Source organism: Branchiostoma floridae, chromosome 8 (genome assembly GCF_000003815.2).
Source record: "Branchiostoma floridae strain S238N-H82 chromosome 8, Bfl_VNyyK, whole genome shotgun sequence".
NCBI lineage: Eukaryota > Metazoa > Chordata > Leptocardii > Amphioxiformes > Branchiostomatidae > Branchiostoma > Branchiostoma floridae.
The window spans coordinates 10,207,729-10,221,286 of record NC_049986.1 but is presented as its reverse complement, the minus strand read 5'-3'; the positions used below and the strand labels follow the sequence as shown (position 1 = coordinate 10,221,286).

At 37.5% G+C, this 13,558-nt stretch overlaps 1 protein-coding gene across 1 annotated transcript in view; it reads right to left on the bottom strand.

Moving 5' to 3' along the window:
* Positions 1-12,211, bottom strand: part of LOC118421208 (gem-associated protein 4-like) — a 34,353-nt gene extending 22,142 nt beyond the window's left edge. The window contains exons 1-10 of the mRNA XM_035828370.1: positions 12,101-12,211; positions 10,517-10,922; positions 8,848-9,757; positions 7,828-7,879; positions 6,978-7,025; positions 6,367-6,460; positions 5,564-5,746; positions 4,372-4,419; positions 1,900-2,052; positions 1,089-1,263 (exon numbers count right to left, since the gene is read on the bottom strand). Of these exons, the coding sequence (XP_035684263.1) occupies positions 1,089-1,263; positions 1,900-2,052; positions 4,372-4,419; positions 5,564-5,746; positions 6,367-6,460; positions 6,978-7,025; positions 7,828-7,879; positions 8,848-9,757; positions 10,517-10,867 (2,014 nt within the window). The 5' untranslated portion in view covers positions 10,868-10,922; positions 12,101-12,211. The remainder of the gene's footprint in view (positions 1-1,088; positions 1,264-1,899; positions 2,053-4,371; positions 4,420-5,563; positions 5,747-6,366; positions 6,461-6,977; positions 7,026-7,827; positions 7,880-8,847; positions 9,758-10,516; positions 10,923-12,100) is intronic.
* Positions 12,212-13,558: the final 1,347 nt, after the last annotated feature.

The window sequence follows — 13,558 nt, the reverse complement described above, 5'->3', positions numbered from 1 at the left end:
AAACTTACAGTCTTCATAAACAGTGTTTAATAATAAGCTAGAGCCTCTAAAACATTTATTAAAACAAAATTACTAAAGACACCTAGAGACCTTTGAAGATGGAGTCAGCTATCATTTTATAATTGCAAGATGTAATTACCTTCTTTCAATACAGCTGTTTGTGGGATTTTTTCAGCACCTCATGACTGTGAGCTAATTGATTCCCACAGTAATACCTCATGAGGACTTATTTACAACAGAAAGTTCCAAAAGAGGAACGGTCTGAAGAGCTCTTGATTATGTAGTGATCTAGAAGCAGACCGCCACCAGGCACCAGTGTTACCAGGAAGAGTGTGGGCCGTGTTGATTTGATTATGTGAATGACATCAATTTTGTTCATTACCAAACAAAAAAATGTTTTAGACAATACTGTACATGGTCCAAGCAGTTTCCAAATGGGCAAATATATGCTGCAGGTTGCAAAATATCTGTAAACTGAAAAAAATGTTGTACAATGAACAAAGGAAAATTAATAATCTATATCCGATTTGGTATTCTGTGTGAGTCTTTGCCTTGAATGCGGTACTAGTAGGTTATGCGTTCCCCTCTATAAAGCACCAATTTCAGTGTAAGGTGGCCTCATGATATTAGGGTTAACTAAGACGATAAAGCTTCTTGGTTCGAATACCTAGCAGGCTGTGGTCTGTGCTCGGAACTAGGAAAAAAATTTGTTGGGTTACCCCATCGGCGACCTACCCTACAAAACACTGCCGACTCTAGCCCTTTTTTTGGGTGGGCAATGGAGTCACAATAGGCACAGTGACTGTATATATACAGTATACATGTATATTATTTGCATTACAGACCCTTACTATTCACCCCTGCATATTGTTACCTACCTACGTAGCTACCTAGTCCCTTTACCTCCAGGTTATTAGGGGGACAAGGTAGCCATGAAGATGGAGAGTTGTCTCCAAGCCCGTCTGTTAACATATTAACTCCACGCAATTTCAGCCCCTGGCTGCAAAGAGAGAGTAGTCTGCCCATCCCAAAACCCAATAACACTGTCGGGCTACCTGGATGTTTACCCTTCATTGATGAAAACTTACCTTGGTCCTGTAAGACAACTTGTAGTAGCTTCAGTGCAGTTGTGGGGGGAACATGTTGCTCCTGACCGTAGTGTTGGTAGATGTACGGGAATACTGCGAGGGGCGCGAAGTCTGGTGCCGACAGGAGCGGTGTGTAGAGGAACGGGCAAGTCAAATCAAACGGCGGCTTGTACGGCTGTAAGGAAGATGTTGTACAGTCACAAGTAGAGAACATTCAGGTACAGGTACAGTTCAGGATCCTGGTCTGAACCTGAACCTGGACCTTATTGTTTGTGAAAACTTGTGATGGGTGATGCTCAAAACGATGGTCCAATTTTCTACAATAGTTTTTGTTTTATCTAAGGAATCTATTTGGCGGCGTATCCAACTCCCATTGGTGTTTTAAAATCCTATCTTCGTGCAAACTCTGTACATAAGTTTGACTGTAACCTAAGTGGAAAAAACTGTGTAAAAATAACTAAAAGTACATGTACTCTTGTTATATTCTTGAACCAAAATGTGCAAACCCTTGTCGATATACACATGTAATCTGGTCAATTTCTACTCGGTCTCAAATCCGGTCCGCTGATTTTTATCAGGTCCATTTTTTGTTATCGGTACTACTAGAGTGGGGCCGCGTGGCGCAGTGGCGGCATGTTCGGCTCGAGACCAAGAGGTTGTAGAGAAGTAGAGGGAAAAAGTAGGTACTTTCCTCTGTATTTTAAGTTTAGAGTTGCAACACTAATCTACAGTACAGCTGCAGTAATAATTATGCAGCGGCAAAATAAAATTTTCAAATATTTCACAGCAAACATTTAAAGATGTACGGTACCCGAAGCAGGTTCTCCACAAAGTTGACAAAGTTGTTTTCTTCTCGAGTGTTGGGATGGAGGTCACCTGCGGCATCGTGCAGGGTGGTACAGAGTAGGGTAGAGGAGTCTGGGTCTGGTCGCCAGGTGCACAAGGCAGGCAACACCTGCAACAGCTGTCAATCAAAATATAATGCATGAAATTTTTTAATATAATCGTATGAGAGATTCTGCCAATGTTTTCATGGAACATAAATTTAATGGAATCTTGACACTTATTACATAATACTGTAAGTGCAGAAATGTTCGTGGTTTTGCGGTGACCATTTTACCGCAAACTTAAAACCACCGCGAACATTTTTCTAGTATGGTATTAGACTGCAGTCTGTGGTGTTACCGCGAACTTAAATCCACTGCGAAAAGTCCCTTTTCCCGCTATCGCGAAATTAAATCCCCGCGAACTTAAATGCATTTACAGTATATTAGGCCACACCAATTTAATTTCTTGGTTCACGGATTCGCTCGCTCCTATTTTTTGGAAAAAAAAATGAAAATAAAAATTACCACTCAGCAAATTTTCACCATTAATGAAACAATTCACCAACTTTCTGGTGTAGCAAATTGGCCTTTATATTATAAGCTCCTTAATGTGTGGGTACAGGTGCTGTTACTGTACAGTAATAGTGTTTTTGTACTTTTTCAAGCTAAAACTTTTTATCCTATATGTTTTGGATTGGACCTTACCTTTACCCCAACCATTTTACAATTTTTATTTTTATTTCGCCCTCTCGCTCCATATTTTTTATGAAAAAATCCGTGAACCAAGAAATTGAATTGGTGTGGCCTTAGGCTACAATAATTTAAAGGGTTACAATGACCTGCCTGATCATTTTGATTGCGGGACTATCAACTTTGTACATTTTGAATTTTGACTGAATGTCATTCAGCACCAAGGAGAGGTACACCAGCTTCAAACCAGAAACTTGGAGGGAAAACAACAACAGAGAGTCTGTCAGTTTACTGTCTTTGGCTTTTTATAAGAAAGTCTTTTTCAGATCTAAGCAATGCATATTTAATTAGAATTACAAAAAAAATTATGTGTAGCAAGAGATATTAAAAATAAAAGTGAGATCATTTGATGCAAAGAATGTTGCTAATAGTAATACACTGTTTATGTTGTTCATTCAAATCATTTTGATTGAGAAATTGCAAGACTAACAACTTTGTACATTTGAATTGGATGTCATTCAGCACCAAGGACAGATGCACAAGCATAAGTGTAAGTAATGTAAAATACTTCAAGTCAGAGGCTGAATTGAAAGTTGGAATTTGAAAGAGAACAACAGCAGAAAGACTGTGGGTTTTTATAAGAAAGTCTTTTTTAGAGCCAAGCAAAGCATATCTAATTGGGGGGGGGGGGGGTGTTGGAAAGAATGTTATAACTCTTGTTGATATCACCAAGATAATTTGTCTATAGGAATATGAAAATACCAAAAGTTATAACATGCTGAAAGCATTAAAGATATTAAAATTTTAGTCTTTGCTGCAAAGCATGATGTCAATAAACTGTTGTTGATATCACCAAGGTTAAGATGATGTCTTACAATATCAAAATACCAAAAATATTAATTATGACATGCAGAAAGCCTTAAGGATATTAAAATTGTAGTCTTTGTTGCCAAGAATGTTTCCAATAAACTGTTGTTCATATCACCAAGGTTAAGATGGTGTCTATTGGAATATCAAAATACCAAAAATATTAATTATGACATGCAGAAAGCCTTAAGGATATTAAAATTGTAGTCTTTGTTGCCAAGAATGTTTCCAATAAACTGTTGTTCATATCACCAAGGTTAAGATGGTGTCTATTGGAATATCAAAATACCAAAAATATTAATTATGACATGCAGAAAGCCTTAAGGATATTAAAATTGTAGTCTTTGTTGCCAAGAATGTTTCCAATAAACTGTTGTTCATATCACCAAGGTTAAGATGGTGTCTATTGGAATATCAAAATACCAAAAATATTAATTATTACTTGCAGAAAGCCTTAAGGATATTAAAATTGTAGTCTTTGTTGCCAAGAATGTTTCCAATAAACTGTTGTTCATATCACCAAGGTTAAGATGGTGTCTATTAGAATATCAAAATACCAAAAATATTAATTATGACATGCAGAAAGCCTTAAGGATATTAAAATTGTAGTCTTTGTTGCCAAGAATGTTTCCAATAAACTGTTGTTCATATCACCAAGGTTAAGATGGTGTCTATTGGAATATCAAAATACCAAAAATATTAATTATTACTTGCAGAAAGCCTTAAGGATATTAAAATTGTAGTCTTTGTTGCCAAGAATGTTTCCAATAAACTGTTTTTCATATCACCAAGGTTAAGATGGTGTCTATTGGAATATCAAAATACCAAAAATATTAATTATTACTTGCAGACAGCCTTAAGGATATTGAAATTGTAGTCTTTGTTGAAAAGAATGTTGCCAACAGCAGGGGTGCCTGTAGGGCCACTCCACACATGGTGCTGAATACCTGCCCAAAACATAGCCATACATCATCAGGGTTCGAAATACACATACCTAACTTGCAATTTGTACATAATTTTTACGACTTGCACGTAAAAATATTCTGAACTTGCAATCTTGCATGTTGAAAATACCTGGCCATAAAAAATACTCTCAGGAATTAGACACCCTTCTCTTAGACAGAACAACATATGGACCTCTGTCTTTTTCCTTCCTTGTTTTTGCGGGTAATTTTCTCCGGTAACTTCACTAGATGTAATCAAAATTCGCCGATTCAAGCTAGCGATCCTCGTTGCGATTGCCGCCTAGTCGTATTTTCCATGTAAATTTTTCAAATTGCACGTAAAATTTTTGCCAACTTGCAATTTTGCATGTAGCAAAAAAAAGTATTTCAATCTCTGATCATTAAAAAGTCAGCAACTTTACAACCTATAGCGGGTTTCTCAATCAAGCTGGAGTACAATGCATATGGCTGCAGAACTGTGGCCCAGCAATTTGACAGAGTGATCAACAAATTACATCAATGTTGTCTTTTGACGCCTTGTGTGTTCTGTTTTCTTTTTAGTCTTACTTGTACATGTGTATGTTTTGCCCACCACTGAAACCTAATATGGAATATAAAATGGTGCAACACAAGCTATCTCAGCATTGAATGTAGCAGAACACAGTTTTTTGCCTATAGGGATTTACATTGTTAAGGACCCTAAAGTGAGGCGGTTTGACGTACAAGTTCTAATTGAATATGTTGAAGTACAAAGTAGAATCTATAAAATATGTAAAAATGAGCTAAAGTTTGTCTGCTTGTTCTCCTATGATTAGTTTAAAAGCCACTTTTAATTTTTTTTTTGGACCCCCAGCGAAGGTCACCATACTGCAGCCGACATTGGGAAGAAGTGGGAACAGAATTCATTCGCGAAATTCTACCCTACCGAACAAACATCATAACTATAGTCATACAGCCTCAAAACTGATAGTGATATATTCCTCTATATTTTACCACATTTTTGAATTTGCTAACATGCACAGAAAAATTTTGATGGCTATTTCAAGAACTGCAATTCACGATTTTGTGCCCAAACTACTATGAACAATGGGGGTTGCCCATAAATACTGTGTTATGCTACCTTAAGAATGTTAAACTAGCATCTCACCTCCACCCCATCCTGACCCTCCCCTGACAGTACCATCCTGTTGAACGCCGTGATGACGTCATCGTCTATCCCTTCCTGGAACGGTCCGGAGCACAGCAGACCTGGTCTGTACGCCGTCAGCACCTGCCGCAGAACTGCATCCTGGGACCTCAAGGGCAGCTGGGTGTATGCAGCTGTCAGCACCTGCGAGTACCGCAGATGCAAAATCCAAAAATGAAGTATTCATGCAATGTTTTTGATTGTATGTACCCTATTCTAGCTCTGCTTGCTCCTTTGCTTGCTTCCCTGCCTGTCACCTGGCACTTAGTATTCACCTATAAATGGAAGACTTAACATAGGCTAAAAAGTCACAGTGCTAGTAACCATACTGTAATATACATGTAAGGCATTTGAAAATTGGACAGCCCCCATTACATTAATTTATTAATTGCTTTGATTCCTAAAAACGAGTTTGCGGGGATTTAAGTTGTAGTAAGTACAAAATGAGTATTTTTGCAGTAATTTTGATTTAGTGATAGAGCTAAAGTTGCATAACAGTAATACATTGTAGTAACACTGGCGCAAGGGCAAGGGTGCTACAAACAGAACGGCCACTTTCGGTAGTGTGGGAGTAAAAACTGTCACTGACTTATCTAACCATGTCTATCCTGAATATGTAACACTTCTCATGAATATGTGTTCAATGGTCAGATCTATGTTCAAGTTGTGTTTGATAGAGTAATCAAGAGTCTTCACTGTAACAGGTGCCTCCAATACAAATGTACATAGGGTACAAACACAGACAGAATTGACTTCTTAATTACCTTTCTGAGTCTCCTTAGAACCTCTGGCACCACTGCATCTTGTGGATGTTTTACTCTCAATGTATGGATGATTTCTGCTATGGATAGAACAATCCTATTGGAGGCACAAAGTGACAAAAATCAATAACAATAATTCAAGGCCATATGGGCCTCTATCATACAGGTTCTTAGAAATTCACATGGAAAAAATGTATAGCTTTTCTCTTGCACCATATGTGGTAACAAGTAACATTTTTACTTGCACTGTTAACGCTGCGGCAAGCAAATGATTTAATTTTTCATGAAAAAAAGTACTTAAAGGTTTCCACGTTGGCTAAACTTCTATTGTTTTGAATTCTTAATTATGAATTAGGGGAAAACTGTTATCTGTAGCTTATCTGGGTATGGAAGAATTCTTAATATGATTTTTGGGACAATATGGAGTTTTATTGCCCATGATAATATTTTTTTTCTCAGAGAAAATAGATAGATCTATGGCACTTTGGTATACATATCACTGTTAATGAAATTGTATTTTTCATGTGCGTAATGATCAAAGCTACAAATGTACAGTCACGTATGTTTGCACATCTGGATCAAGTTGATGTCTGCAAATTGTCTTCAAAATTTACCTGGAAGTTCCCAAGATGTCTACGTTTCTCTCCAAGGCCTCTATCCACCTGAAAAAGGGGCAAGAAGCAACGGTAACAGATTTGTGAAATACAGTAAAAATTAATGTTGAACATAATCATTCTTCACTTTTTTATTTTGTGTTAAACTCACAAAAATTCAGTCTGAAATGCAATTCCTGATGCTACCTGCAGAGGACATTCGAATTTATGTAACTTCTATCAGTCTTTTTCTGCAATGGTATAAACATTTTTAACTGAAACTTTATCGTAAAGAATTGTTAAAACTACTTAGTAGCATGCATCATAGCTTAATAGCATGCATCATTTTGAACTTTCAAATTGTAGCTATATTGTGGTAAATGTATCTATTATGTTTCCAAAACATTTATCGATGTCGAAGACGTACATTGTACATTTATATCATAATGATTACATAACTTTATCAAGTACATAGTACTAGTATTTCAAATAGCTTGTTGGCCATGATATTTTGATAATATGGATACCATTCTCTGGGAACAGCAAAACTGATGTGAGCATGTGAGTAAAACTAAGATAGTTTGGCAAAAACAGTTGCCTTCATACTTGAAAACTTAAAGTGGTCAGGAAGGTTGAACAAATGATCACACACACAGAGTATGGTATACTGAACAATGGATTCATTTTTGTTCACATTTTCTTTGACTTTGGCATTCTGAGACTTTAGTTTATGGTTTCTGAAATAATTTTATATACTTTAAGGCATATATTTCCTCATGTAGAGGCTGATTAAAAACTTTTTTAAACTGAAATTGGTGTGTGCATGCATGGATCTTATTCATATCATTGAGTGATTTTTTTTAAATCTTACCTTGGATCCTTGTATAACTCCTCACTGTTGTTCAGCATCCAGTCAAGGCAGTCTGAAATATGAAATGAATAAACACATGAATATCAATCATGTTAGCTTGTGATATTTATCTTTTGGCAGAAAATGATTTTGAAAATGATATTGAACCATAAAAAAGTTCATAGAAGAGCTACATGTAATCATCCCCTGGTAATGTTATGATTAGGAAGGACAGGTCATATGGTGGGTGGTCCATACTTAAGTTCTCAGCCTCACCCAATAAGGAACACAACTCAACTTTGGGGCATAAGTACATCTATATTAGTATGAAAATGTCCTTAATGATAATAATATCCTTCATTTACATTTGTGCACTCCTTTGAATGAAGCCTTTTATCAATATCCACTACCAGTAAATTTCACATCATTGTGGTCAATTCTTTCCAATCAGTACATATTAAGTGGCAATAAAATAAGGGTGAATTGTGATCAGAGCTCTGTGGGTCGTGTTCCTCGTGCCATGAAATCTACAAAATGTTAAACTGTAAAAGTTTTGAAACATTCAAAATGTTTGAGGATTCCCTTCGTATTTCAATGGTAGAAAGAAGTGGGTATCGGATTTTCAGAGGAGCAAATTAACTTGCACACCTCAAGTCGCAGCTCAATATCCACTTAAGCTAATGGGTGTCACCTTGCAAAATAATTATTTGAACTTTGGTAGACATTCATAAAAGGATTTAATCTTCATAGTTATACCAAAAAAATTGACTTGTGTATCTTCTTTCTTGGCAAGACTTAAAGGGTAATGATCACACTTTGTATTGTATCAAGAAAATGATTCTTAGCTCTTTACTTTGGCCTGTTTTGCGATGAATGTTGGACCACAGCTAAACGTCCTGAGCTAAGAACTCATAACCTTTTCCAGTACAACATTTGGGGTTCAAACTCCCAACCACTTGGTCCAGAGGTAGGGTCACTAATAACCCCTAGCCCAAGGACGTTATATTTTTTCAACATAATGTCCTTGATCATATCAATTACCTTCGTATCCATCCAGCTTCTCATTCATTTTCTGAACAGCAGTTTGGATTTGGATTCCACCCTTTTCATCCCTTATTGCCGTGGCAACTGTTTCCAAGGTAGTGTCCAAGGGCATGCTTTTCTTCCACCTCCCAGCACATAGTTGCAGCACGGCACATACCTCTCTAACAAAGGTGTACAGTCCTGTTGTTCTTGAGTCCTTGGTGTCTCGTTCGCAAATAGAAAGCAAACAATCGACCGTTGATTGCATGATGGCCACTTGTGCAAGCTCTGAATCAGCGATGCCTAAGTCCAGATTGTCCAGCCAGTGATGCTTGGTTAAAACTTTGTGCAAAAACTCTACCAACAATGGCACACAGGATCCTGTATTGGTTACTCCATCAATATCTTTAGCGCAATCTGTTTGCAAGTCTTTTGCTTGCATCTTGTCTATTCTTGTGGCCAACTTTTTTAGATTCTTTCTATCGGTTAGAAACTGCATATCTGTGGGAAGAGTCTTTCTCAGTTGTTCACACTTGGAGGGTATTTGTCGTGTAATGTTCCCATTGCAAATACTAAGTTCTGTGGGTTTCTTTTTCTTCAGTTTTTTACATACATACAGGAGGCATGATGAAACAAGTTTCAGCCTCTGTTCTTCTTTACCAAATAAGGGTATGAGACTGTGTAGTTCTTGGAATAATGTTGTAATCAACACTGCTTCTGTTTGCTCCCTCTCAGGTGAAATGGTCTCTTCTGATTGGTGGACACCTTGCTGGGTGGATGGTGATTGGTCTAGAATTGATGGTGTTAACAATGATTGACAGATGGATGCCAGAAGAGATGAGTCTGAGTCATCAGGACCCAGCTGTACATGTGTAGATAGGTCCTTTAGGAGAGAGGTGGCCACTAAAGTTGGTATTTGCATCAGACACTGTAAGAAAGGCAAAATCACAAAATTAGAACATTGACAATCAACCGAAGCTACATTCTCATGCATATTTAGAGTGTCAAAAGGTGACAATTTGCACCATTTAATGACAATAAACCATATATACATCTTTAGATACAAATTCAACTGTCATTGGTACATATCTTGCTTCTAGTTTAAAGTTGAACCAATATAAAACAGGGGAGGGGGTAAAAATAATTTGCTAGTATGACTTTGAAAATATTCAATGATTATGGCAAAAACTGATCATAGTAGTAAAAATACTATTGACGTACTACAGTACAGTAAGTCAATTGACTTATTAATTTATTACAGTACAGTAAAAGTGCATTTAAGTTTGCGGGGAATTAATAATTTAACGGAAGCAGAAAAATGGAGTATTCATGTAGCGGCAAACATTGTAGTCACATACTGTCATGTAAAAATGTTTGCCGTGGTTTTGAGTTTGCGGTGAAGCGGCCTCACGAAAACCGCAAACATAAAAACACTGCGAACATTACTGCATTTACAGTATTTCCCCAATCAAAATACGAACCCCTGATTTGGGACAAGTCTCGCACAAATCTATGGGACTGTAAATACATATGTATATGGAACAGTGCATATTTTAAAAGTTCATTTTTGTATGTACATGTTCTTTATTCCAGAAAATATGGTAATTCCTAATTCTAATCATTTATCTAATTATTTCTTTTTCTATCTTAGATTTTAAAACAGCATACTACAAAGGAAAGCACTCACCTGTGAAAGCCACTTCCCCCACTTCAGAGCTTTGAGGAGTTCGAAAAACAAAGCTTTAGAAATTCTCGGTAAGATGGAACAAATGGGGTACAAATAGCTGCCTTGTTTGGCTTGCTGTCCATCCAAGACCTTCTCCAGCAGGATTGCAGTTAACTTGTAACTCCAGTGCTCTTGTTGGAACTGCTTGTGGTTGGTTTCGAGTCCGCTCACGATTTCTTCACAGGCTGACAGGAGTTGTGAAGCCGTGACCTTGGCGCTGGGTCTGTCAAGGTCATGAAGAGGGGTCGGACTTTGCTGCTCAGCTAGAACGAATGCTGAGTGGAGTACGGCTATTTCCTGGGTATAAACCATTTTGACTTTGAACCAATTTCAGGTGCAGTGGTCTTGTGTTCAAAGTACATCGGTTCTGAAAATAGAACAAGAAAATAATTCAATTCTTCTAGAGATGCTGACATTTGCAAGCAAATGCATTTACCTTTACACAGTCTAGCCTAACAAACTACTGCAGTGGTGGCTGTTTACAGTATTCTTAATTTCAAAAACATTCACAATCAACCAGCCCCTCCAGCTTTATCCTGCCATTTGCTGCATAATACATTACGCCGCTACTTTTACCTGCTATTAACAAGCTTTTGGCTGGGATTCTATTTATTACAGGGAGTCCAAATTTCCTAGTGACACAGATTCACAAATTAGCGGCCAATGCTACAGACATCAGTATTGTAGGGGGGTCAGGGGGCATCGACCTTCCTTGGTTCAGGGTTTGAGAGAAAAATAGTGCATCCTGAGGTATAAATATGCAGAAATGTTCGCGGTGGATTAATGTTCGCGGTTTTCGCGGTGACCACTTCACCGCGAATTTAAAACCACCGCGAACATTTTTCTATTATGATATTACTGTAGATTGCAGTCTATGGTGTTATAACCGCGAACTTAAATCCACCGCGAAAAGTCATTTTTCCCGCTACCGCGAAATTAAATCCCCGCGAACTTAAATACATTTACAGTATATCCTGAGGGGCAAAATTAAGTCAGAGAGGTCACTCTTAGAAGACTGTGTGTACATGAGTGACCTATAATTTGGCATCCCTGGTCTATCAGAATTTCATACTTGCAGAGGATATGCTCCCAAGTGTAAATGTGTCTTCAGTGCGTCTAGCTATAGTGCCTGGCTAAAAGCCTGCCTGCTAACCATCGAGACAGCTACATAAATTTTTGCATGTGATTCAGAGCACAGACCTTATTTGTGTGATATGTTCAAGGAAGAACACAAATTGTTAGGCTAGCTGTACCTGCCTTGAAAAAATATATCGATAGAATTCCTACTTGTCTAGGTCTCTCTCTCCCATTCTCTCTCAAATTATCCTGACAAACTTGTACTAAAATCAAATTCCGCGCTTCAGGGGCCGTATAGTACCACCGCCCCCCTCCCCACTTCATCCGGGACGAACAAACCTTGTGAAAAGATTCAGGGGTTAAGGAAACAAAATAGAACTGGTAGCCAAAACGTCACTACGTTCTCGACAGTGCCTCGTGTCTACTTCATAACAGCAAAACGGTTTTTATGGACAGAAAGTTACAAACTTGACGTTGGGCGTTCAGCAAACCGAAAACTTTTCGCTGGGCGCCGCCATCTTGAATCACGTGACATCACTCTACCCTTATTTGGCATCTTTGAAAAAAAGTTGATACTGTATTGAAATGGACAAATATGTACAGTTAAGAGTTCAGAGACGTCAAACCGTCACCAAATGGTGTATTACAAAAGTTCCTCCTTGGTTGGATATATATAGTCCTATAGTTGCATAAACTAATATATATCAATTCCACAACCCAAATACTCGCACACGAGTTGTCCAAAGCAAGGAGGGAGTTCCTTGTCCAAAGTATGAATCAAAGTACATGTAAGCAAGGAAGACTAATTTAGCTTTTCCTCATTGATTACACACATAATATGATGCTGATAATTGCTTGATTTATGTTGAAAAGAAAGGATGATAATTTCTTCCGACTGATTTTTCCAATATCAATCCAATTAACATTTGTATTGCTAATATCCATCCGCCAAGTTTATGGCGGTTTTGCTGTTACCAATCAAACAAACTAACAGATAGGTCAGATAGACGCACAGACAGACATATACACAGACAAACAGCCCGGATGTATAACCTTCTTGTTGAAAGTATTATAACAAATTAAAGATATTCTTTTTTCTATATCTTTTAATACTATAGGATATTTTTTTTGCGATTTACAATTAGCTACAGTTGTTTCCTTTCATATCGAAATGGACGAGTTTGTGATGTATGTCGCCGCTCATGCTTTTAATTGATACGCAAAAATATTGATCATATGATATAACATACGTTTTCAATAAAAGGAATTGTGAATTCTACGTTAAGGGGTTGGCGGCAAAATATTTCTGTAAAATGTCTGGCTGTAAAATGTGACCGTTTTAGAAAATAACGCGTAGTCAGACTGTTTGGCAAGTTACACGTACATATATAGATGTAGGTTAGACATCTAGGTTATGAGAATGCAAGGTAACAGTTACTCATGATCATGCACTGACTAGACGAGCATTTTACCAGCTTTTAGACGAAAACTCCTAATTGATATGTTAATGATCACACTTCACAATGGAAAGTTATCAGATGATCATAGAAAACCGAGCAAAATATTCAGTGTACATGTCCATTTTTTGACAAATTGTAAAGGGGGCGTGAATTCTCGAGGGCAAGTGATGAAACTTCGCTGTTATTTGTATCTGTTCGTTGGCTTTTAGTTCTGAGCCAAGATGTTTTGTTGCGTTTGTCTAACGTCCATCAAAAATGGAGGTATTGTGTTAGGTGTGTCTGTCTGTCTGGGATCCCGCTTATTTGTGGTCAGCAATATCTCAATTATCCAATTTTTCAACTATCCAACTCCAGTCTCTTTCAAAGAATAAGCAACCCACCTCTTCTATAACCTCAAGTTATGCAGATAGAACATGTGACTCAGTGAGTAGTGGATCATGAGTTGCAAAAAGTCTATATTACGACC